Source organism: Hippopotamus amphibius, chromosome 14, assembly GCF_030028045.1.
Source record: "Hippopotamus amphibius kiboko isolate mHipAmp2 chromosome 14, mHipAmp2.hap2, whole genome shotgun sequence".
NCBI classification, from domain to species: domain Eukaryota; kingdom Metazoa; phylum Chordata; class Mammalia; order Artiodactyla; family Hippopotamidae; genus Hippopotamus; species Hippopotamus amphibius.
This window is the reverse complement of record NC_080199.1, coordinates 9,228,689-9,254,878: the sequence shown is the minus strand read 5'-3', so window position 1 is coordinate 9,254,878 and position 26,190 is coordinate 9,228,689. Positions and strand designations below refer to the sequence as shown.

Sequence of the window (26,190 nt, the reverse complement as noted above, 5' to 3'; positions counted from 1 at the left end):
AACTTGCAACTGTTCCCGAATTGGGAAGAATGTTCTCTGTACTTTTTTCTTATTCATTATCAAGAAACTTCAGGGAACAAGGCAGTTGTATGATAAAGGAGCAGCCCTCACAGTAGAAATCCAAAAATACAGGGTTTTAATCCTACTACTCCTATAGTATAGACTATGACCCAGGAGAAATTACTAATATCCATAAGTTTCCATTCCTTCACTTAAAAATTAGACACAATGTTGTGTACTTTGAAGAGTTTTTATGAGTTTCAGTGTAGGTAACGGTGAAGTTTGAAGAGCTAAGGTACTGGTTGTCATATATTTACTTGCATTAACAGGAGTATCTCAGGTTTATCAGTTTAGCAACACCCTTAAATTACCCAAGGCAACAGATGCTTACAGAGGACCAGACTCACACAGCCACTCTGCCAGGAGACTACGTACAAGAGCATACTAGGTCTCAACCTTAAGGATTCTACTTCCTGACTGAACCGTCTACATTTAGAGGTTTTTTTCTCTCTCTCTCACTCTCTTTATATTATCTTTTCTATCCTTTTCTTCTGACCTCATTTTTAGCTTCCTGATGGTAAATGTTTAAATTCAAGGCTTTCTTTATGGTGTACAGATGTATTTGAATTAATAGCACTCACATACTTCTCAAGAATAAACCCAGCAGACAAGTATTACAAATTTCTTTTTGTATTATGTAGTTTCTTAGCTGCAACTTGAAATCCAAGAGTAGGATATGCATGAAACAAGATGCCTGCAGCCAATATTGATACAGCAGCTATTAAACCAGTATGTTTAATCAAACCACTCATGTATAATTCACTCTTTAAATGGAATCACCTTGGATACAAGTGCTAATAACCGCAGAATAACCAACTCCCTGAAGCACAAAGAAATCCTCTTGACTTATAATTGTTTTCTTCACTAGGAAAATTACTATTTACTGAGATTTTTACCAAAGACTGTTTTTCCTGTTCCAAACTCTGTCATGGTTTTTGAGAATCTTGGAAGTTTCACTGGCTGATTGCTAACCAGAAACACATGAGTCTACGCTACTTTCAAAAGCAGATACAAATCCAATAGCTTCAGTCCTATGTTTGACTAATTCACCTTCTTAAAGTGAGAACTTCACTGATCTAGTGTTTCTCTCTCTCCTCCAAAGAAAGCTTGCTGCCACTGTCAATTCCAGTTGATTATCATCCAGTGGTCTTATTTTTTTCTATTCTATCCAATGCTGCCATGTTGGTTACTTTTTCCAATTTTCTGTTTGTCTTTTTTTTTCTCACTCTCTTCAATAAATGTGTATATATTTACATTTGGAATTGAATACACTTAGTACTTTGTTTTTATGCCTCATGTGATATCTGCATCACATACCATGCTTCACATTAATCTTTTATTTACACACACACACACACACCCACCATATTTTCTCTCTTTTTTCACAAAGAGAAAAGGAGGGAGGGAGGAGGTGATAAAAGCACACTTAGCTGCTACTCTCTCAAACTCTAACAACAGATAAGATCATAAATGTTTGGATTATAAATTTTAAGAGGCAAAATAAATATAACATACTGGGATAATTAACCAATAATCTTCAGGCTATATTTAGTGAACAGCCAACAGGAAGCATGGGACCAAAGCAACCGGGAAAGCACAGGGGTTGGGGAAGTGTGAGGGGATGGGATCCTGGGGCGGGGGACAGGGAGACAGACACTGAGAACAGACCATTGAGAGGACAATTCTGCTGTGTAGATGGCCTTTTAATGTAAATATAATCCCTGTGGCAAAGGACTGTAGCTCTGTCTTGATTTTCTAAGCCCGCCCCCCACCCCCCGCAATGTGGGCTTCTAAACAAGTTAGCAAAAGAAGAATTTAAAGCTAAAAGGTATTCTTCCAAAGACAAATATGGGAAGGGGGGCAGGGACAGACTGAGAGTTTGGGATTGACATGTACACGCTGCTATGTTTAAAACAGATAACCAACAAGGACCTACTGTACAGCACAGGAAACTCTGCTCAATATTCTGTAACAACCCAAATGAGAAAAGAACATGGGAAATAATAGATACATGTATATGTAAAAAAATTTTTTTTAATTAAAAAAAAAAAAGGTATTCATGTACCCCAATGTTCATTGCAGCAGTATTCATTGTACAATAGCCAGGACGTGGAAGCAACCTAAATGAAATGTCCATCAACAGAGGAAGGGATAAAGAAGATGTGGTACATATTTACAACAGAATATTACTCAGCCATAAAAAAGAACAAAACAATACCATCTGCAGCAACATGGATGGACCCAGAGATTGTCATACTGAGTGAAGTAAGTCAGACACAGAAAGACAAATATATGATATTGATTGTATGTGGAATCGAAAAGAAAAGGGGGGTACAAATGAACTTATTTACAAAACAGAACTAAAGTCACAGACGTAGAAAACAAACTCATGGTTACCAGGGTGTAAGTGGGGGAGGGATAAACCGAGAGAGTGGGATTGATATATACACACCACTATATATAAACAGATAACTAATAAGGACCTGCTGGATAGCACAGGGAACTCTACTCCATGCTCTGTAATGGCCTATATGGGAAAAGAATCTAAAAAAAAATAAAAATAAAAGAGTGGATACACATATATGTATAACGGATTCACTTTGCTGCACACCTGAAACTAACACAACATTGTAAACCAACTATGCTCCAATAAAAATTTTTCAAGAAAGGTATTCTTCCCAATCACCTTGCCCGGCCTGCTCCTTGCATACAGGTCTCTGCATATCGACAGAGTCTGCTAAGCCAGAAAGAGGCAGAGTGAGACCCCAGGTCCCAGGATCTGCGTCCACACTCTTCCCATTACCGACCACACCGTGGAGGGGGTGTGATGTGTGGAGCTCGGGGCTGTGTAGGGATGGTGGTAACTAATAGTGATGAGAGTGAGTGAGAGAGGTGGTGCAGGGGAGATCTGAGGGATTTCCCTGCATTCACTTTTTAAGAAAAAAAATCCATGGGCCTACTTCAGAAGACAACAAAGGGCACTGTGTAGGGGATACAAGGAAGAAAGTCACAGCAGTCTGATGCCAACCAACTATGATGACATATTACAAAGAGCTGTGTTTCCTCTTGAAAACGTGAGCAGATAGGAATATTTATGTTATAATTCGTGAACCGAGGGAGATTGTTGAAGTAATCCCTGGCTGCTACTATCATAGGGCAAAAGAAAAACCCATGAGATATGAAACATTTATCTCCAGGCTGAGTTGTTGGTGTCGATGTTGCCAAAAAGTGCTTATTATTGTACTGTACGTCTCAGTGTCACTTGACCCCACAGCAGTGAACCATCCAGAAAACAAAATGATAACAGTCATGGGAGGATTTGGATACCAGGGACGTTTCTAATGATAGAAGTTGCATCAGCTCACAGCAGTGGCAGGGGAAGAGAAAATCTTCGCTTATTAACTGCATATTCTTGACACTTCAGCAACTTTTATTACTTTTACAACTTTCCAAGATGCAAAGGCCTTGAGATGGAGAATATAACAGTCTGATATACACGAAATACTCCAAACCCTACAGGAAAGCTTCAACATCGTCACACCATCTGCGATGGCTTACTCCAAAAGGAAAGTCTAAGAGATTATGGGATGAATCTGTTCAGGCTCTGCCTCTCTGTTCAGCTTGGTGCCCAGTGTCCTGAGCACTGGACGGAAGTGGAAAAGCGGAGACAGAGCTGGGCGCACACTTCTGGGCAACATCACCGGTCCCAGCAGCCACTGGAGCACCCGAGAGAGAACGCACAGAACTGGTAAGAATGAACAGGGGCAAACGCTGTGGTGGACATTCTACCCCATCCCAGGGATGGATCCAGAAAGATACTGGAGCATAATGCTGATTCTACTATTATTTAAGATCCACTGAATTCATTCAAAAAATGTACACCGTGTATCAGTCAGATCGGCGTTCAGATACTACTTCTGCCAAGTATGAGCCCCTGGAAAAATTGCTTCACTTTCTCTTATTTGTGAAAATAAAAATAATGCTTCCTATTTCCTGTGGTTGAGAGAAGTAAGAGATGGGATGTACGTCTCTAATCCCATCAGGTTCATTGAAGATGTTTGATTACTTTCCCCACATTTTCCTTTACTGTGTCAGCATGAAGCCAATACAGATCCTCCTGTGTTGCATAGACTTGTCTAATCCCTTCATCCCTCCATCAAATCCAGCCCCACCCCCAGAGAGAAGGGAGACAGCAGACGTGTTCAGTCTTCTCCACGGCAAGGTTGGCCTCAGCATGAAATTCTCTTCGTGAAAACAGCAGTGACCTCATTTGCTAGAATAAGGATGAGGTAATTATTGAACAATCAAAGCCACAGAAATGATTAAGGTGCTGGTGGCATTTACTTATGCTGAAAGATTAATAGAGTTAAACAATTGTAAGCTGGCCAAATGGTAAGGAGGATAAAAGGCTGTGAACAAACATTTAAAGGGCATAATGTAACCCAGGCTAGGCAGGAATTATTTACAGAAATTTAAAGAGCTACAGTGAGGCATGTGGTAGAATAAAAAGACATTAAGCAATGAGATTCTATTTTCAAGACCCTTTCAAAAGGGAGAAAATTGTTGGATTCCGGAGAAAACAGGTGTTCACCAAACATTCAAGAGTTTCCTGAGAAAAGATACCATATTCACATAATAGCCACTGAACCCAGTGGCTACACGTCCCCCTGGAGAAACTAACAAGAAGAGATAATAGAACTCGCTCTATAAAACTCTAATCGCCAGAACTTCACCATTTCCCATGCTTCAGAAGTCCTTTGTCATTCTAACAGGATAATTTAAAACATCCAAACACAGATGTAAAAAAGTTACCTTAACTTTGTCACCAGAGCTAATAATTGTGTACCTTTTTAATAGAGAGATACATATGAGAACATATTAGCATTACTTGAAGTCAACTATTATCAGGGAAAGTATTCCACATACAGAAAAATAAATTTTGTTAAACAGTCCTCTTACATTTAGGACTGTTTCATTCCATACAATGCTTGAATTTGAGTAATGTTGATCATTAAGCAAATTAAGCAAATATTTTAATTTGCCAATTATTATTGAATATGCTAGCAATTAGAGTTTGAAAAAACAGTGATTACCTAGTCACAAACCTATATTTGACTATAAAGACAAAAATTTTTAAAACGAACTCTTAGAAAGACCACTCAAATTCTTCTCTCTATTGTGCAGAGACAAGTCACTTAGGCCCCATACAAATGTACGTAAAGAAAAGAATATTCTCCCAAGTAAGAAAACATTATTGCTTTCCAGTGGCACCTGAGGACCAACTGAGTAACAACAGTGCTTGGCAGGCCATCGTGTCACATGATGGCAGTAGTTAACACATTAACATGTTGAACATTTAGAAATCCATATATGTTATAATTATGAAAAGATGATCACATGAATGGTTTTAGTGGTGTATATGACATGTTAAAAGTATTCTGATGCTAACTTTACCCACATTATAATGAAAAATACAAATTTATTGTGAAAGTTGAATGCCATACCAGCAGTTGAATGCCGTACCAGAATAAACTCTCAGGTTTGACCACTTGCAGGTCTTTGGTGACCTTGACAAGAGCAGCTTATTAGTGTGGACAGAAATCTGATTAGAAAAAGTTCAAGACAGAGTGGGAGGAGGGAAATTGGAGATTTCTTTTTCAAGAAGTTTTGCCGATAAAAGGCAATTGGTTTACTAGCACGAGAGGAATGCATAATCAGGAGATTAACTTTTAAGATGAGCTATATTGCAGCATACTTATATGCTGATGAGAATAATATAGCAGGATATAGAAAATACATGATGCAGAAGAGGTAGGGACATATTGGATTGATGTCCCTGAGGAGGGGAAAGGATCTGATCCTCAGTTTGTGGAGGTCTTGTCCTTACATAGGAGCACTAAGAGTCCATCCCCTAGTTCAGTAGGAAAAAAAGGGGGAAATGGATAGATCTGCAGATAGGTTTGGAAAAGCAGTTGTGAAGTATATGGAAATTTATTTTGATTAGTTCTATTTTCTCAGAAAAATAGAAGTAAGAACAGAGTTGATGGTGAGGATGAGAGAGGAGGTATAAGATGTTTGAAGAGAAAGAAGATAAGAAATATAATCTATTTAAGTGGAAATAGATTTTTAAAAAATGTACCAAGAACCCACTTGATGTTATTGACTATGAACTTAAAGTAGAACCAATACATGCACATGTGTGTTTTTCTTCAGCCAAAATCCGTTGTGTAGGTGCAGGCACAGAGTAGGTGGGCAGTTGGATTAACCAGTTAGTTTTGCCATGTAAGCAAGGTGACAAGAAAAGAAGGGTCAGATAATATGTCAATAAAAACATCTAAATAACATATAACTAGATTTGTAAGGCTGTGCCAGAGTTAAATATTCACCTGTGTGCAATCTCTATAAAGTGCATAATACAATTGGCAAACAACTTAGCTTTGACTACATTACATTCTTCTGGTATTGGTATTAAGAATAAGATCTAAGAGCTCATTAGAAAAGGACTATGCACCAATGTGTTAATTCAAAAGCTGCATAAAGCGCACGGTAGCTAGATTTTTAACAGTCTGCAATTTTCATGATTAATTTGTGACCTTGGTGGTTTGCTACAGTTTATCATGGACAATAAAGCCAATAAGGAATGTAATCAACAAGGCTTCTTAATAGAAATAAGAAATGTTGAAAATATATAATCTAAGAAAATTAATGAAAAATTAATGAAAGACCTAACATGAAAGTCTCTACATGCTAATGAAAGCCCTCCAAATTAATCCTTTTCAGAATTTCAGGTCAATGTTGCAATTCATGAAGAAGATAACATCAAACATATGTCACTTCCAAACATTTGTTGGAAAACCAAAGCTACATTCCTATGTCAAAATGGCTTGGTAAAATACAGCATTTATTTATTTTTTGTCTCTTTCCTCAAATCCCACAAATAAGTCTCAACTTCCAGGCAAACTGTCTTGCCCCCTCAATTTTAAAAAGTAAATAACACATTATTACATGCGTCCAATCAACAGATATATATGTTGAGCATCTACTATGTGTCTTCAAATAATGTGTATTCTATTAATCTTGATGTCATGAAGAACTGAAAGTGTAAAGTAGTTGGAGGAACAGAGGATTGAAGGACAAATTTGCTTTTGAATTCCAGATTTATCACTTGCTACATGCAAGTCTTTTACACAAATTTCTTGAGCATTAGTTTCCTTTGCTATGAAATGGTGATGAATCTCAACTAATTGAAGTAACAAAATAAAATATGTGGCAATTGAGAATCAACACTGGTTAAGAGCAGGGACCCTGGCATCACCCTGGAACCTGGCTTTTAATCTCAACTCCACTTTTCATATTACGTAAACTTGGACAACTTACTCAAGCTTTTCATTGGTTTTAGATACCTTATTTATAAAATGGATAGGCAGGTAATGTTTTTAGCATGTCATCTATTAGTGCATAATGTAGCGTACCTACTGCATAGGCTTGTTGTGAGGATGAAACAGTACTCAAGGGCACAGTGCCTGACAAAGAGTGAATGTCAATATAGGTAGTTGTTGACACATGAATAATTACCCAGTCAATTATGGCCATTGCCATGTGCACACTGATCTCAACTGCTGCTCTCTGCCACTGTTACTCGTAAATCCTGAGAAATATAGGATTTTTTATTCATTCAGTAAATGCTGTGGAGTGTTAGCTATCCGCCAGGCACTGGTGAGACACTGCCTTTTAAGTGGCTGTCCCCTACCATCATACCATATGGGTCTCTATTAAACCTGATATCAAAGAACTATAAAAGCATAGGATGATGTTGCCCTAGAAGTAAACAGAAAGGCTGTGAAGTCAGGTCTACAGAGAGGAGTTCATTCTACTTAGCTTACTGAACTAAAATGAGATTCTGTTTGGCAATGGAGGGGAAGGGGGGGAAGACGTTTTGAATTTCATAATAAAGTATTATGTCAGTCTAAAAAAAAAAAAGGCATAGGGTGAAACACATATTCCACAAAAAATATTTCACACAGTATAGCTCTATGAAAATAATCTTTTTGTCCTGAATGACAAAGTGGTGTAAAAGGTGGCTAGATTTCTACTACCATGCCCTACTGCTAGCTCTCACCCCCAGGAAACAGTGAATGGTGGCATATTCATTATTAGATTAAATGACTACATTATAGTAATTTCTTAAAATGAACGCTGGAATCATTACAGAAAAAATTACTAAATTAGTTTTCTGTTCCTGTCAGTACAGGGCAGTGGACTTTACATTGCATCAACCCCCCTAAAATGGTCTCTTACATGTTTGCATTTACCGTTACATTTTGGGGGCTTTTTGGCTTGTTTTGTGTGTGTGTGTGTTTGTTTTCAGCCCTTGAGTGCTAAAATGACAATATTTAAAGAATCATACACAATTTGTATTATCTAAATATTATACCCCTTTTTGACTAAAATTTCAGAGAAATTAATATACAGTATACCTAGAAAGAAACCTAGATTTTGGAATGAAGGGATAAATCAGATTGAAAAATACTCCATCTACCTTTCCCTTTCAATTTCTGCCCTTATTTTACACTTAAGTGAATAAAATTTAGAAGATATCAATTTACACTGAAGAGAGGGGAGGTTCATGTTTGTTTTAAAATAATTTTCTTATAGTAACATTATGGAGACTAAAATTATTAACAGAAAAACAGAATTTGGTAGCTAAATGTAGAAGAGCTGTACTAATAATCCTACTAATTTGAAATATAAAGTGAAATCTGTAACTGATAATGGTAACCTAGTTGGGTGTTTGAGAGGAGTTGGTGCTTCCGAAATCTTATATTAAGAAATGTCAAAGAATTTCTTCACCAGTTAATAGTACTATTTTCTCAATATATATAAACTCAACTAGGAGCTATATGTAATGAGGTGGATAGACCTAGAGTCTGTCATACAGAGTGAAGTAAGTCAGAAAGAGAAAGACAAGTATTGTATGCTAACTCACATATACGGAATCTAAAAATGCTACTGATGTACTCAGTGACAAGACAAGAACAAGGACACAGATGCAGAGAATGGACTGCAGAACTCGAGGTTTAGCGGGGCGGGGGGTGAAGGGGAAGCTGAGACGAAGTGAGAGAGTAGCATAGACATATATATACTACCAACTGTAAAAGAGATAGCCAGTGGGAAGTTGCTGTATAACAAAGGGAGTCCAACTCGAGGATGGAAGATGCCTTAGAGGACTGGGACGGGGAGGGTGGGGGGGAGTCGAGGGAGGGAGGGAATATGGGGATATGTGTATAAAAACAGATGCTTGAACTTGGTGTACCCCCCAAAAAGTAATTAATTAATTAATTAAAAAACTCAACTCAACCAATGAATCCAACTTAACCCAAATCAAACCATCTTACTTAACCTTACTTGCATCTTACCTGACCTACTATTCTACCTTACACTTTTCAGAGCCACCACTTAATTTATTTTACCATAGTGGTATTAGCCATTTTCAGAAGCCTATAGCAAATGTGGAATATTTGAAATCACAACAATTAAGCCACAGAAAAAATATATAACGAAGCAAAGTCAGTTTTTAAAAAAATCTTTAAAATGGTTTTACGTACCAATTCAGTAATATCCCCATAATCTCTCTCATTTTTTTCAAAGTGAGAACCTTGCATTGGACAAAATAGCTCTTGTTTAGAAAAAATGAGAAATTTCAAGTGAGAAAAACTATAATGTTGTCTTGCCTTAATAAAACTAACAAATAAAAAAACTGATTCTCAAAAGGTTAGCAACAGGTATTATCAAAAGATAGGTATTGATAGGAACACTCCCACAGACATCACCCTAAGAAAGTAAAAAAAAAAAAAAAAAGTACACTTCCAAAAGAAAAGAAGGAAAGATGATCTTTTGGGAGAAAAATACTCTCATTTTATTTTAACCTAAATAGCCCAAATAACTAGGTGGTTTTTGTATTTTCAATGGTAATGGATCAAAAGCAGTAGCACAAGAATGGTGGACTTTTGATAACTCTTGACTGTTGATTATTTCCTGAGAGGGTGGGCAAGGTTTACTTTACATAGTACCTTGTAGTAAGGAAGACCACTTCTCATTTATTAGGATCGCTGATGGGTTTCATTATCACAGTGGAACAAAGAAATATATATATGTATATATATGTGTGTGTATATATATATTTCTGCCTTCCACATGTCATGTAAACATATGTGACACATGATACCTGGATCCTATGACAGTAGCCAAAAAAAAAAAAAGATTTCAAAACACAATTGCATTAGCTATACCAAAGACTCTGAAAGGTTATTATCCTATAAAAATGAAGTTCTTGTTTGGTTTAAAAGCTAATAACAAAGATGTAACACTTTTAGGATAAAATGGCCATATAAGTCATTGCATGTAGGTTCTATTTCAGTTTTCTTTTTTTGTTGTTGAGATTCCAAATAATAAAACTATTTGCAAATTGTTGGTTTCCTTGCACCTTCTTATTTCTTTAGCTAAATTAGCAGATATTCTAAGTATCTATTTTTATAAATTAAGCCTTAAAGTGAGGTTGGTTATATCCTTGCATTCTTGAGAATAACTCACAAATGGAGTCACATTCCAATCCCGGAAAAAAGGGATAGATTATATGTGTATATTTAGGGGACGTAAAAAAGATATAAAATTTTAAGAAATATATTTACTTCTAAAATGGTCTGGTTAGAGCACTGCGGTTCAAAGACACTTTTTCCTCTTTGGACATCTCGACATTCCTTATTTCGAGTCGAGGGCAGTGACCAGTACCTGGGGTATGGCAGGCACACTGTAAGGATTTGAGACTCGTGAGTGCAGAAAACAGAGACATTGCTCCAAGTACAATTTACTGAATATGTGTACCAGATTAATTACTGGGTGTAAACAACAATCATGAGGTATGAAATGGAGAATTATTTTTACTTTTCTGCAACGAGGCATTTTTCTTTTTTTCAGGCTTTAAGAAATGGGGATAATTTCAACAGGTGAAGAGAGAAGAAAGAAGAATCTACGCATGGAGTGAAGCACAAACAAAAGCACAGGGATTTGAAACCACGCGGTGGAACTTTGCTTTTTGTTTGGTTTTTAAAGACCAAGTATTTTATCTTATTTTTTAAAGAGTTTTTTGGATGTGGACCATTTTTTAAGTCTTTATGGACCTTGTTACAATCTTGCTTCTGTTTTATGTTTTGGCTTTTGGACCATGAGGCATGTGGGATCTTAGCTCCTGGACCAGGGATTGAACGCGCACCCCCTGCATTGGAAGGTGAAGTGGGTAAGACTACCATTTAGTCCAGTGGTAGGTGGACTAAGTGGCTAAGGTGGTCCAGTGGTTAAGATGTTTGAATGATGTTTGGAGTCTAAGGAATTAGGGGAAGAGTAGAGGACGATGAATCTGGGAAGGTGAGATGAAGTGGGTCGCCCACCACGACCACCAAGCCATCCTGCACATTTCTGTCCTCTACAGGAGCAACTCAACTGATACAGAAACCATCCTTCTATGGGGGTAGGAGGTGATCAGAATTGGGGGGGTAAGGCTTGACCAAAAGGGATAAATGTGTCATACTCCTCATATTAAATAAATTACTACTTAAAGGAGGATTAAAAAGAAAAAAATCCCTACATTTAAGAAATGTATATTACTCTTCCCCAAAAGACAAAATATCAAGTTATTCTTTATTTTGTTGGCAAACACGTCAAATATATTTGTATTTCTGTGTCAAAATGCAAACTGCAGACAAAACAGACGTAATATAAAATGACAGCGTGCCTAAAGTTTCTACACCTCCCTTGCTTCTCCCAACAGGCTAAGGTTATTCCCACCTCAGGGGCTTCACACACAACTGTTCCTCAAACTTCTGCATCCTTCTCAGCCTTCAACCTGTAGCTCTCTGTGTGGCCCACCCTGTCTACTGGATCTAATTAGGTCTCTCTTCCCACAACCCTCGCCTCCGTGGTCCTCTACCTCAGCCCTCTTTGTGCTTTTCAGTACTTTGAGTTTTGTAATTTCGTATTAACCTGTTCCTTGCCATATGCAGTGACTTTCTACCCCATGTCTGTAAGCTCCAAGATGGAGGGAGACTCGTCTGTTCTTTTCAGCTCCACATGTAATACCTGCAACAAGACCTGACATATTATAAGGATTCAATAACTACCTGTCAAAATAATAATTTTCAAAAAAAAGATATATAAAATTGCCATACCTAAAAGTTATAGCTTTAAATTAACAAATCAGAATTTTAAAATTTCCTGGGGTCAGTTCCTATGCAAAGAGTGAGTATAAGAGGAAAAGAAAAATATGCTTAAAGATATTTCCTAAAAGAATGTTTAATTAAATAATAAAATAATTATGTATAGTTATATTTAATAATATATTGTAAAATCATGTAATTATATATCAATATATAATTTACATAATATAGTTTTAAAATTTCTTTGGCTTAAATTAATAATTAATTCCTTTCTGATACTCAACGGATACATCTATATTTTTCTTCACTAAAGAACACATTTCTTTATATATGATATATAAGATATTTAAGAAGGATAAAAGAAAAGGTTCTGATGAAATTTCCTTTTAGCTTATCTTCTTTTCCATTCTCCCACCAAAAATAAGGTAGCAAAAGTGACTTCAAATATATTTTTCTTACAGATCACTGAGGCATGGCTATCACTGCAAACTCATGACTATCAAGAGAACAGTCAGGGCTGCAAGTACTGAAACAGACTAGAGAGCTTAGATGTCTTTCCTTATCTGGTAAAAAGTTTACCCTCATCTTAGAATTCATAAGTGTAAAGCAAACCCTCCTTTATCACCCAATATGACACAGAACATTTACTGTTCATATTTATAAAATAATATACTGGTTTATATTGAAAGAATACACACTAAGTTTTAATCATCATTTATATCAAAATAATCCTATCTTGAAGAAAATATGTGTATTTACTTTAAAGAGATGAGAAAATTGGAGCTCTACCCGGTAAAAACTGTGTTCTAAAAGATAATCAGATGAAATTAGGGGAGCAGCAAACACATTAAGTCATGATAATGTGACCCTCCATGAATCAATAATGTTCAAACAATCAGTTGGTCTTACAATTTCAAGGTTTCCTGGATCAGGCTCTAGGCTAACGTATGAAATTAAATTCCATTTTTCTTAATAGCTTCTACACTGGTCTGAAAATGCCATTGTCCCCAAATTTCTCATCATGAAGTTCCATCTTTTGTTGCTATATAATTTATCTACCTTAGAACGTCCACTCTGATTTTCCTCAGATGTGTTTGCCTTCTAAGCTTGATTCTAAGAGCAGGTAACTCCAATCTCTAACTGTGACAATGAACAATTAAAAGAATATTTAGTTCTAGCCTTTGTTTAAAGAAGCATTGGAACTTTTGGTCATAAATCTGCAAACGTGTGGGACACACACATTCACATAGATACACACACGTACAGCATATGCTTCTCTCATGCATCTTTGGAACAACAGGGAACTGAAAATAAATACAGCTGGGCACTGGGAATATAATATGCTGGGCAAACATATACTCGTATTCACGTAAATATATTCTTCAGTGCTTCCTGCCGAGCCCACTTAGTAATGAAAAGCAAGCAATCCCCATTTCTCCCACAAAACATCCCTCATGCTCTCCAAACAACCACCCCTAGCAACTGGATGTGGAGAGGAGCAGAAAGGAACAAAAGCTGCTGGGCTCCAGCTCAGCAGTGAGTCGCCTTCTCAGACCCTGGCATTTTAAAGGCAGCAACAGAAGGTCATGCTGGGCACTAGTTTTTTCTCAAAAAATATGTATAGTAAGGCAACTATGCTAGTCATCTGTATGTAGTAACTGTTGTTTTGCCTCGTGTAATTCGGGAGTCCTTGAATTAAACTACCACGTATGAGGGATGTTTGCCAAACCCCCAATTCGGACTCTTTCTTCGCCCTCTGTGCCCCTCTCCTCATCCCAAGATGTGACCCAAGGGCTCCAGAGTGACCAGCACTGCCCGCTAAGCAGTTTTCCGGTAAATCTCAACTAAACTGGCTCTCAGCTCAAACACACCCTCCGCTCACTTCTCTTACACCAGCCCCACCACACCCCGCCAAGGTCTGGGAGCCTAAGAGGTTTCCAGGAGACCTGGGAGGCCAAGTGAGGCCAGACTCAGAAATTCCTGGCATCTCCAACCAGACTGCAAGCAGCCATCGCGACCCCGAGGTGTTGGGGGAGGAAGACTTTCTGCCAGCATCCTGGAGTCAGACTCTACCTCCCCCAACCCCCCCCCCCCCCCCCCCCCCGCCGCCCCAGGGAAGCCAAGACCCTCAGAGTAGAAAGAGATTATCCTTGGGAGTCAACCCACATCAGACTCGGAGAGCAAGAGGCCGCAGAGGGAGCGGACCAAACTGCCAGATCCTGGCGGGCCGAGTTTTCAGTGGCTACAGGTGGCCTGAGAGCAGGTTCCCAGCTCGGGAGGGCGGAAGGCGCTCGCTCGGAGCGCTCGGAAGGGAGACTTGCGTTGGGGGACAGAACGGGGGTGGGGGGTGGGGGGTGATGAGAGAGAGAGGGAGGAGAGCTCCAGAAGGCCCCATGCAGGCGGGGAGATGGACGAGGTCCTCCCAACAGTGACCCACACAGACCTTGGCGCCGCAACCTGCGCTTCTTGAGGCCGAAGATGCGCACTTTGGAGAAGATATCCACCAGGTTGCCGTTGCAGAGCCCGCGGTTCTTGCTGGGGCTGCTCCGCCTCCTGCTGGCAGACGGCCGGTCCCAGTGCTGCTCCCGCGCCTGCCGCTTCTGGCGGATCAAGCCGCTGGCGATAGCCGCGGCCATGGTGGCCCCGGGACCGGGTCCGGAGGAGGGAGGGACGGAGGGAAGGCAGCTAGGGACACAAGAGAGGGAAGGGGCGGCGCGGACGGCGACGCGCCCTTGGGGAGGCGGATAGGCTAGGGAGAGGGGAGCGGGGCGCTCAGTCCCGGCTAGGACCCATCGCCCTCTCCGCGGAGCGCGGGGCCGGGCACGCAAATGCGCCCGGGGCGCGGCGGGGCGAGCGCGGGGAGCCGGAGGTCGTGTCCGCCGCCGCGGCCGCGTAGGAGCCGGGAGCGGGGCCGGGGCTGCGGGCGCCGCCGGTCACCGCGCGCCGCCGGAGCCCTCTCGGGGGCCGCCACCGCCACTCGCGCTGCTTTCCTGCCCGGCCCGCCCCCCGGGCGGGAGGTAGAGCTGGCCGCCTTCTTCCAGGGCACGGGATGGAGGACAGGTCCCGGCCGGGTCTCGCGCGTCGGTCCGTCCAGGGCGCGCTGGGCAGCACTCAGCGCCTGACTCGAGCTGCCCCCCGGCCGGTGCCGCCGCCGCCTGCTCTCGGATTCTGCCGGTGATTGTCAAGTGCTTTGGAAATCAGCATCTGGAGAGAGCAATCTTCTCCCCGGAGATCTCTAATCAAAGCGCTTCGTTCTCACCACGCTACACTCCCCTCCCGTCCCCCTCCTATGCCAGTCTTCAGAAAGAGAGAAAAAGGTATATACAATGATGACTTTAAAAAATACTACTAATAATATAAAAGAAAGCTAAAATGGATTGCAGGGGGTGGGGTGCGAAGAGGCTGAGCCAAAGCAGGTGGAATTGAAGGAATTATCAGTGCGCTTTTTCTTGGATGAAACTCGCAGGTTTCCGAAGCTCCCGAGGCTTAGCGAGGGCTCCTGGATCTTAACGTGTCTCCTGCTCCACAGAAACTCTCAGCTGCGGTTGGAGCGCGAGGTGGTTTCCGCCCTCCCCGCTAATCCCTTCAGCACCAGAGCCTCTCCACCCGGGAAGGAGGAGGGGGAAGAGGGAGGCTGGGAGGGAGGAGAGTGTGTCCTGAGGAGGGAGGGAGGCGCCTCCACTCCCTACCGAATCCACCCAAACTTGCTGGACTCTCCCTTCTGCTGCCGGGAAAACTAGGCTTGTCATTTTGAAACCGTAGCAGAGCAAGAAGGAGGGAGGAGGGGAAAGTGAGAAGACAGACGTGGAGAGGTGGTGTGGAAGGACCCCCTTCCCAAATTAGCTCTCTAGCACTTGGAGGAAGAGATGGCAGCGGCTGTAGCCGCTACAAAACAGCAGCGGGAACGGAATAGTGAAGTCAGCACAGAATATTACGGGCGGGGAGGGTGTCACAGTATTCCAGCGACAACAGAAAGCAGCCAGGCTGAGGGACAGTCCAATGTGAGCTGCCGTCTTTGGCGTCCCCGTAGAGAGCCAGGGAGCAAAGTATATGAAGTGTGTCTGAGATTCAAATACAACAGCTGTGGCCTCTTCTCCTTGATTTCCTGTCTGTGTCTCTGTCTGTGTTCTGTCTTGGATAACCGAAAAGGTGATGGTCCCGGAGGAGGGGAGCAAGTGGAGGGCACCCTAGGAAGGAGGTTGGGAGAAAAACTGTTCATGCTTGGAGGAACACAGGGCCATGGTTTCTAGGATACACTCCGAGTGACAGAACTAAGAGTGGCTTTTGCTCCTGTGGCTTCTCACCTTTTCCTCTTCCCTTTAGACTGTTTGCTTATCATTCCAGGAAGGCAGAGAAAAGAAATGCACACACTAGACTTCTCACATTAGAGGGTGAAGAGCGGAGGGAAGAAAACTCATTTGGTGATTGGTATTTGTAACAATCACTTCTCTGGTGACTGCTTTAGAGCTGGAAAGAGGAGAGACACACTCGCCAAGCAGCCCTGGGAGCAGTTCTGAACCAACACACACTTTCTCTTTGTCTCGGGAATAGGCAGTAAAGTGCTACACAGATTTGCAACCAGGCAAGTGGGAGAAGTTCAGACCAGGGCTGATTACAGGGAGGCTAGCCACCGTCTGCTCTATGGAACTTATCCGCAGTCTCTCCATGGAAGCAATTACTGCCCAGCTGTTCTTCATTGTATTTACTCCATATTTACTAACAAGTCTCTTTTGGGGAAGAGAATTTAATCTAAAAGGAGTGTGTACGTTTGGGTCCAATGCAGAAATCATTGGCCTTAGGATAATGTATATGCTGTTTAACGTTAAAGAACATACTCTGTAAGCTTATTTTTTCCCACCTTACTATGTTTTATCTGCATGAAATATATATATATATAACTACGATTATTAAAAGGAATATGCATGAGTAACTTTTCCAGAAATTTGCAATCCTTAATCACCTATGAGATAGAAATGTGAAGAAAAAGCATGTGTTAACTGTTTTGCTCTGTCTACCTTTTTTCCCTGCTTTACATGTCTTTGTTCTCCCATTTTTACTAAATGTGTATGTATTTAGTGTTGCCATGCTCCCTCTTAAAAATGGAAGGATATTTGCATAGATGGATATATCTAATAAAAGGCTATTAAAGTTTCTTTTTAAAAAAAAATCACTGAAATAAGTCGTATTGAACAGAAAGAGTAGCTACTCCTGCCTTCCATTGAAGAGAGGCTATCTGGACATTTCAGACATTACAGGTTGGAATTTCCAAATGACTTTACAATTAAAGCAAACATATTTACCTAAAGATAGTAATGAGTTTTTCAAAGAAAAAAAATGTTAAGTATAGTGGCCTTTTAAATCTAACACAACTGCCCCAAACAACATAACCTAGTTTGCTTCGAAAGATTTTTTTTAATCCTTGTGATGTATGAGTATAGTATAATAATTTGAACAGAGTGAGATTAAACTTATTATTTTAGCTGTGTTAATTATTTTCTTTCCAGGCATTTTCTTATAATCCAGTCTTCTCCCCGATTCCTTGGGTTGTATAATCCAAGGGAAGACTGGTTTTTTAGATCCTTCAGACCCCTCCCTTCAACGCCAGCAACCTCCAGACAAGACTCAGGTTCAGCACCGCGGACAGGGATGCTGCCCCAGCCTCAGTGCTCGGAGAGAAAGCAAGTTCCCCCGAACGTGGGAGCGCCGGCTGTGACAAGCTCTTGTACTCTCTTCCCTTAAAAGCAGCTTTCCACTCCCCACCCCCCGCCGCCCAAGGCGGAGAGGAAATTAATCCTCACGGCTTCCACGGGCACTAATATCCCACCTTGGAGCATAAAGCCTTTCAGCTTTCTGATAACCGAGAAATACTCTTTCTTTCCAGATGTATTCCGACCCCTGGCGCACCGCCTGAAACAGCGCACTCCTGTCTCCGGGCGTCTACACAGTGTGAATTTCACAAGCCTTAAACGTCTCTATTTTAGGTGGTTTCCTGTTTTAAGGGAGCATGGGGTGGGGGCAGCACTGGGATAATCAAGGTCCTTTAGCTTCATCCCTACGTTTTCCTTTTACCTCCCCAAAACGCTGTTCAGTTGTTTACAGACAAAGGTAAGTGAAAGAAAACGCAAGAGAGCCATCTGCTGTCTTAAGCTGTGATAAAAGCGTGTGCAAAATCCAGGGTGAAAACCGTTCAGGGCTGGTGAACACAAATCCATACCTTGCTGTAATTCAGAAAATAACCTCACACTCATGAGAACCGCCTCCGTGTCATTAATTTCACCTGTGACTGTCTAAAAACAGACAATAAAGTACTGGCCAGGTAGAGTGGCTCTTGACCAACCTGTCAGGAGTCTGAACTCTGACTCAGACAGTCTCCTTCGTACAGGATGGACTCTGCTCCACACCGGCTGTGACCTCCAGAGAGTTGCTTTAGTCTCTCTCAGCCTCAGTTTCCTCACCTTTAAAATTGAGATGAGAATAAAAGCTCCTTTTCAATTCTTGTGAGATTAAACTTAGTAAATGAATGTAAAGATCCTTGTCCAGTGCCTGGCAGGCACATTCTCAGTGCTTTAAAATGACATCTATTATTATCATCTTCCAGATCACTCATTTTTATCCTGGAAATCCTTTTCCAATTTCCATGGTTTTTCTTCAATATGAAAAAAAAATTATATATATATATATATATATATATATATATATATATCTCCTCATTTATATTTCCTCACCTCCTAAATGGGTACACAAAAAGATTTTAAGTAATGAGAAATTATTTTAAGTTTTGGCAAAAGAAGTCCAAGGTCAAACCTTGGTTCACAATTGACTAAATTTGTGAACTTAGCTCTGTAAGCCGCTTTCCCCACTCACTGAATAGTGATAATAAAAGCAATTCCCTCCGTCACAGAGATTAATATGTGTGTCTAGGAAAAAATAGTTCTAAAACTGTAAAGTACCACACAAGCATTACTTCCTTGGAAGCTGATTATTTGACTACTTCCCTGTGCTCACACGTCTCCAGAAGATGCCATGCTGCTTTTGGCCCCTCTGCTTTGCATATGTTGTTCCTTCTGCCTGGAACATTCTTATTGCTTCTTGCCCATACTCCCCTTGGTAATATAAAACAGTAGTGAAAATCACAATGGGAATAAAGCAATCATAAGCTTGACAGTGCATCCTTGGGCAATTCATCTAAACCTCTCTAAGTTTCAATTTCCTCTTCTGCAAAATGGTCATAATAATGCAATATTTTATGAGGATTAAATGAGAACATGCATATAAAACACAGCAGTGCCTGCTACATACTGCAGATTCAATAAATGATACTATTGGTGACCACTGAACCCCTCATCACTCAGGTCTTCATTTCTTCAATGACCAAGTCCTACACTGACATTCCTATGAAGATGTCTAGTGGGCACCTGAAGCTTGACATGGCCAAGATTAAACTCTCATTCTTTTCTCAAACCTGCTTTCCAATCTCCCCCATTCCTGGAACGACATCTCCATTCTTTTTGTTCCTCCAGCCCAAAACTCTGACATCATACTAATCTCATTTCTTTCTTTAGTACCTTGTATGTAATTCCTCAGCAAAATGTATTCACTTTATCTCCAAAATAGATCTACAGTATGATCACTTCCCACTATCTACCACCATTGTCTTTTGGATTATTATAATAGCAAACTGATTGGTCCCTTGGGATTCGCCCTTGATCTTCTTTGATATGCCCTCAACTCTGTGATCAAAGTGTTAAAGGTATAAATCAGACTATACAGCACGCCTCTATTCAAAATCCTACACCTCAGTAGAAACCAAAGTTCTCACAGTGTTGCTATGGCAGGACTTCTACGCTTGCTCTTCCACCTGACTCTCTCACCTCCTTCCAAATCTTTGCTCACTTATCATCATCCCAGTTGAGTTCTTCTCTTACAAATCTAGTTAAAATAGCAACCTCTAGACACAGTCAACCCCTTCTTCCTTCCCTGCTTTATGGTTCCACATAGCACTTACAACTTTAAAAAATTCTATGTGTTTTTATACATGTATTTTAATATGAATCTTTTTTATTTGAACTCTTGCTTTTTTAAAACACAAGCCTAAGAAGGAACACATTTTGTGTCTCATTTGTTGACTGCCATATATTTAATGCTTAAAATGGTGCAAGGCAGAGTAGGTATTTAAAGAATTAAGAAGTTGGATAAATAGATAGCCAAATGGTTAATACCAAATAAGAGGAACAGAAAATCTTGCTTAGTCCAGCCTGTCAAGGATAAATTATCCCATGGTGCTTGATGTCTTTAAGCACAGAGAAATCTAAAATTCTGTTTAGAATATACACAATCTCAACCCCATAAATAGGATATACAGAGAGCTCTTTAGACTTTGCTTGATCACTTAGGCTGACCTAGCATGACATGTAGTTTGAGTCCTGAATTCCAACAGTGATTCTTGGGGCTTACTGAAAGATGTGAAACGGATTCCACTTGGATTGGAGAGGACTATACCACTGATCTTTGTGACTCATCCCCCCCCCCCCCCACACACACACCGTTTGCACCTTTACTTTCAGGTTGCCAATTAACAATATGTCCCCTTTTCAAATTTGTTACATTGAATCAATCATTGGAAACTAGATGAACACATTTGTTAGAATCATCTAAAAATACAGAAGTAAATGAAGCCAAGGGAGGAAAGTATATAAACAAGAAACAGCCTTACTGGTACTGATTTCATTATGGAAAGAGCCTTTTTCCCTTGTCTTCTGAGTGTTTGTTATATTCTAGGTTATTTTGTTGCTTAAATTCCAAATATATAAGTTTTTCTATGTTTTACTAAAACCAAGTACATTATTTCAGCTTCAACTAAACAAAAACATCTAAAGAACATATTTTGTAACCCTGATGCCGCTATTAGAGGCTAACACTTCTTATTTTCACAAAGTAACAATCTGCCTATTTTTCTTCATATATGCCTTTGCCACAGCCATCATTTCAATGTAACCAAATTCATCTGATCTAAGAAACCACTGACTTTAAGATGCATCATTTAGATACAAAGGAAAAAAAAATTTGTTAAACTATGTCATTTCATAGATTACAAGATGTATATCAATTTCAGAGATGTTTACACAAAAAATTATTTGCATCTCAGAATTAAGGAAAGAGGGTATAATGGGACCACATGTCTATAAGTGAGAGTTGTGCCCTTATTAACCCTTTCATGGTCTGGATTTTGCTTAGACATTATACATCTTTTGGTTCAAAAAGATTTTAAGTGCTTCAGAGGAACTGTGTTCTGAAATATCTTTAGTTTCATTATTGTTGTTGTTGCTGATTTAATTTCTTTATGTCCCAGTGAGTCTGAACTAGAAGGCTAGATAGGGTGGAGACAAATATTCCTCAAATATTTCCTGCTTACTTGTTTGATCACCTCCACACAATAAGCGACTCACTCCACTTTGTCACATGGTTCCCTTTGTGAGCCAATCACTTTTAAACATTTAAAATAGAGGATAAAATATGAGGGCCCAATATTTTTTCACAAATAAATTATCATAAATTAATTTCAGGTGAGTTTGAATAGGGTTAAAAAGGATATACTGGCATTTATGTTTTTATCCTTTGTTTTTGATTAAATGGGTTCTATTTGAAAATGCATGAGACAATTCTGAGACTTTAGTCAATAATGATGACCCTTTTCATTTGTTACGCATTTGGAAGAACATCAAAAAGTAATGTTCAAGCCCTGGGATGCTCACCTGAGGAAGAGGCCCTAGGCGCAGAGGGCGGTGGACGGGGAGCCCCTCGACGGCTCCCACAGCCCACGCGGCTCCGGTGGGCTCTGGGGGGCCGGCAGGTGGAGGCCACCTGCCGGCCACACTCCCCTGGTCCGGAGGGTCCGGGCGGCACATCAGCGTCCCCACACGGACCACCAGCACGGAGTGTCTGGGACACTGACTGTTACGGGGCCTGAGGACCCCCAGCCGGGGAACTGGGCCGTCTGGACCAAGTGCACACAGATTCCAGCCAGATTCCAGTCCTCGGTCAGTGTGACCTCCGTGAAGCCCCCACTCCCCCACCCCCACTGCTACCCGGAGGTGCATAAACTCAGCACTGTTTCCTGGCTCCAAAGGCAGCAGACGGGTCTCCTCCCGCTCCTCTAGAGGACGCAGCCCAGAACAGAAACAGGAGTCCTCTCTCCCCTTCAGCCGACGCCTGGGGCTGCCCTCTCGCCTCGAGGGCCTGGGGAGGGCAGGAGCCCCCAGGCAGAACACAGCCCGGACGTCCCCAGATGAACAAACAACTTAGCATCCTGCCACCTCAGGGAGACAAAGCCTTGGGTGGGGCTTGCTAAATCCCAACCTCCCTCTCCGTCGGAGACAGACCAGACAGGATGGCGGGGATGTGGACGGTGCCCACTAAGGAAGGCCCGGGCCACTGCCTCTCCAGACTCCTGAGAACAGGGCCAGCGGGCAGGCGGGCATAAGTAGCTCCCTCCCCTGGCTCCTCCCCTCGCATTTAAAATGCCATTTCTTCCCTACCCCAAGTAAGCCCGGTGTGATGCCCTCCAGCCATGGACCTGGGAACATCCTGCCAGTTTCCTTCTAACACATCACTGGATTCAACTTGCTAATATTTTAAGTATTTTTTATATTCACGAGGGAAATTGATCTGTATCTCTTTTCTTGTAACATCCTGGTCTGATTTTGTGATCAAGGTCATGTTGACCTTATACAATGAGTTGTGAAGGGTTCCCCCTCTATTTTCTGGATGTTGTGTTATATTGCTATTTCTCTCTTAAATGTGTGATAAATTCAACAGCAAAGCCACGTGAGCCTGGAGTTTTCTTCCAGGAAAGTTTTTAGTTTCTAATTCAACTTCTTAAAGTCACCCAAATTTTCAAAAAAAAAGTAATGTTCAGATGCACTTGGGACTAATTTTCAGGTAGTTAATTAAGAATGAATGCATATCCCTTCATTACAGTTCAAGTTCAAAATCTTATTTTATTTTTTCTGATAGTATTATTGACATTTATTTTAGATTCAAAGGATAATCTAAATGAATGTTAAAGTGTTTTAAATTAGATTTTCAAGAAGTAATTGATTGCATTAAGGTTATAATGGTCTTGTTGATTAATTTTGCTGGATATATTTATTTCTAGTAGGGAACAGATTTCTATCTATTAAAAAAACCTGGAAGGAATTTTATTGTTGCTTAATATTTTGATTCAATAAAGAAAAAGTGGAAACTATTGGTACCAAAAACTTGTGAACATTCTTCCCTATAGAAGCAATACCAGATTGATATGAACAGATGGCTTAGCTTTACAAATCTAGTGTATTTTTAAAATCTGGCTAATACGTTGGAAAAATACTCTCAGTGGTTTCCAGCCTGCTATATTATTAAAATGAACCCAAACTGTGCATAGCATTCATTTCAGAGTTGTGAGCATTGACTTATCTTTCCTCATTCTACTTGAGTTGTGGGACATGATAATAACATCTATCGGGTTGGCCAAAAAAATTCGTTCCGGTGTTCTTGTAATGCCTTATGAAAAAGCCCGAACAAACTTTTTGGCCAACCCAATACTTAACAATATACCAGTAAATTGGGTTTTAAAAAAGACTATTGGATATTTTGACAGAAAAAAATATTATTCAATTTCCAAAAAAATGAGAAATGAACTTTCATTTATATTCTCAATGCAGAGGTTCTGTGTGCACTTATGATATAGTCTTATCCGTATTTACATTGTAACCAATTTATATTCAAGGATTACTAGAGTGGTCACTTTCATGGCAATGAAAGGTTCGAGGTTAATTATGTTCTTTGTATGTAGTATATATGGGCTAAGCACATATGTAAACATGTGCACTTATACACACATGCAAACACATACACACATGCACGTGCCAAAACACATAACTAAATTCCTAACTCTGGTAAAGATAATTGTAAAGCATTAGTGATCTCCAAAGAAAAGTGACTTACAAACTCCCAATTCAGGAATCTTAGAAAACTATTTTCGTTACCACATCAAAAGCGCAGGCAATATCTACGTAAATTTACTTTTGAAATTTTTCTCAATAATAGTTAAAAGGAAATTAAGAATAGAGTATAGGTTTTAGTCATAATTCTTTGAACACAAACTGAGAGTGTCTCTCTCAATTTATAAAACACCTGAATAACATTTGTACAATAGTCTGTGAAGAACTTCTACACATATTGAAGTGGGTGTCATGAGTTCCATTTAAGATAAATGTTAGGCCCCAGAGATGTTAAATGATTCTTATGTTTACAGTGCTAGAAAGTGGAAGAAACAGATCTTAAGTACATCCTTTTTCTACCAAGTTATTTCCATCCAGCTATTTAAAATGTGACTATCTGTTACAGCACCAAATCTAGGATGGGGACTCTTACATGGGATTCAAGGACTCCCAGCAGTTTCACAGATGGATTTAGGATTACCCATGATTCCCCTGAAATTTGTACTAAAGGAAAAGAATGGTGTGCACGTGCATTTTTATAGAACCTGGGTTCACAGTTTTCATCCAATTCTCAAAGTGACCTGTGTCCTTTCCTTGTATCATTCCTACCATAGCTTCTATTGTCACATCTACTACTACTGATTCTGCCCCCCTCTTCTAAGGGTCCTAGTGATGACATTGGATTCGCCCAGATAACCCAGGATCATCTCCCAGCTCAAGATCTTTAAGTTTAATCACATATGCCAAGTCCCTTTTACCATATAAACATATTCACATTTGCAGGACTAGGGATGAGGACTTGGACATCTTTTGGGGGTGGGGCTATTATTCAGTCTACCATGCCTGTCCTCTATCTAAAGCATATGAAAATAGAACCCTGCCTATCATTTGATAATCACCACCTCAACCCCAAGAGCATGGACAGGATAACTGCTCCAGAATGCCAGCTTTTAAAAGAGAGTACTGTTTCCTACAAAATATAATTTTTTTAAACACACCAGCTGTTTACTTGATTGAATCTGACTAGCGCCTGCTTCTGCAACCCCGTTGCTTTACTCCCTGCTCAGAATGATGTCTTATCATTGGCTGGGCCTCCCTGATACCACCTGCTTACCTGAATTTCTTATGACTTTAATTATTGCATCTGTCAGAAAAATACAAGTACAGCGATTTTCAGACATTGTGGAAACAAAGCCATTTTGTTCCCCTGTGGGTTATGAGGCTGCCTTTTCTGAGGTGCACGTAAATCCATGAAGAATTTAATTTCTTGAGTTTACAACATGGCTTTCCTGAGATTTAGGCTGTAGAATCGAGCTGAATAAAACGAAAGCTAGACATGTGATGCTCTATAAGGATGAGATTTAGGGCCTGAGGCTATCACCAAATGAAGGAAATAGATTCAGAAAGTCTTTTTTTCCCCCCATTCCATTTTCATTTTTATTTAGCTCTAGGGGTAATAGATAATTGCTGTTTCCTTTTAGAACTTTAGACTAGCTCCTTCGGTAAGAATATGCCTCCACTATAGATTTGACACTGACTACAAATGAAAGGTATCATTCAAGTTAAAGATTTTTAAAGGAATCAGAAATATTTTTCAGTGAGTCTGATGTGACTATAGGGATAGAGGAGGAGAAATCTCAGGGAGAAAAAAAGAATAATTTCAGGCAGAATGTCATGGAGACTTTTAAATAAACAAATTCTGTTGCCCTGGTCTCTAAATGTCTCTTTGCTTACTCCTTTGCCCCCTTTTCCCTTTTTATGTCGTCACTCACTTTACCTTCCTCTGCGTCCCTACAGAGATTTGAAACTGGTTTCTAGAGGTGAGAGGACCCAATGGTTGCAAGAAGTCTTTGGCTGTGATACTGGAATAGCAGCTATTCTACCTTGCAGGCAAATATATATAAATTGAAACACTGAGACATATCAGGAAATGGATCTCT

General features: G+C 40.3%; 1 protein-coding gene across 3 annotated transcripts in view; it reads right to left on the bottom strand.

Annotated features, from left to right (window-relative positions):
- FGF14 (fibroblast growth factor 14) overlaps positions 1 to 26,190 on the bottom strand; it is a 602,112-nt gene that overhangs the window by 147,404 nt on the left and 428,518 nt on the right. The window contains exon 1 of one of the 3 annotated variants that reach the window (XM_057707965.1): positions 14,713 to 14,905. The exons of the other annotated variants lie outside the window; for them this stretch is intronic. Coding sequence (XP_057563948.1) covers positions 14,713 to 14,905 — 193 coding nt within the window. Of the gene's footprint in view, positions 1 to 14,712; positions 14,906 to 26,190 lie in introns of those variants that run through there. 3 annotated transcript variants of the gene reach the window in all.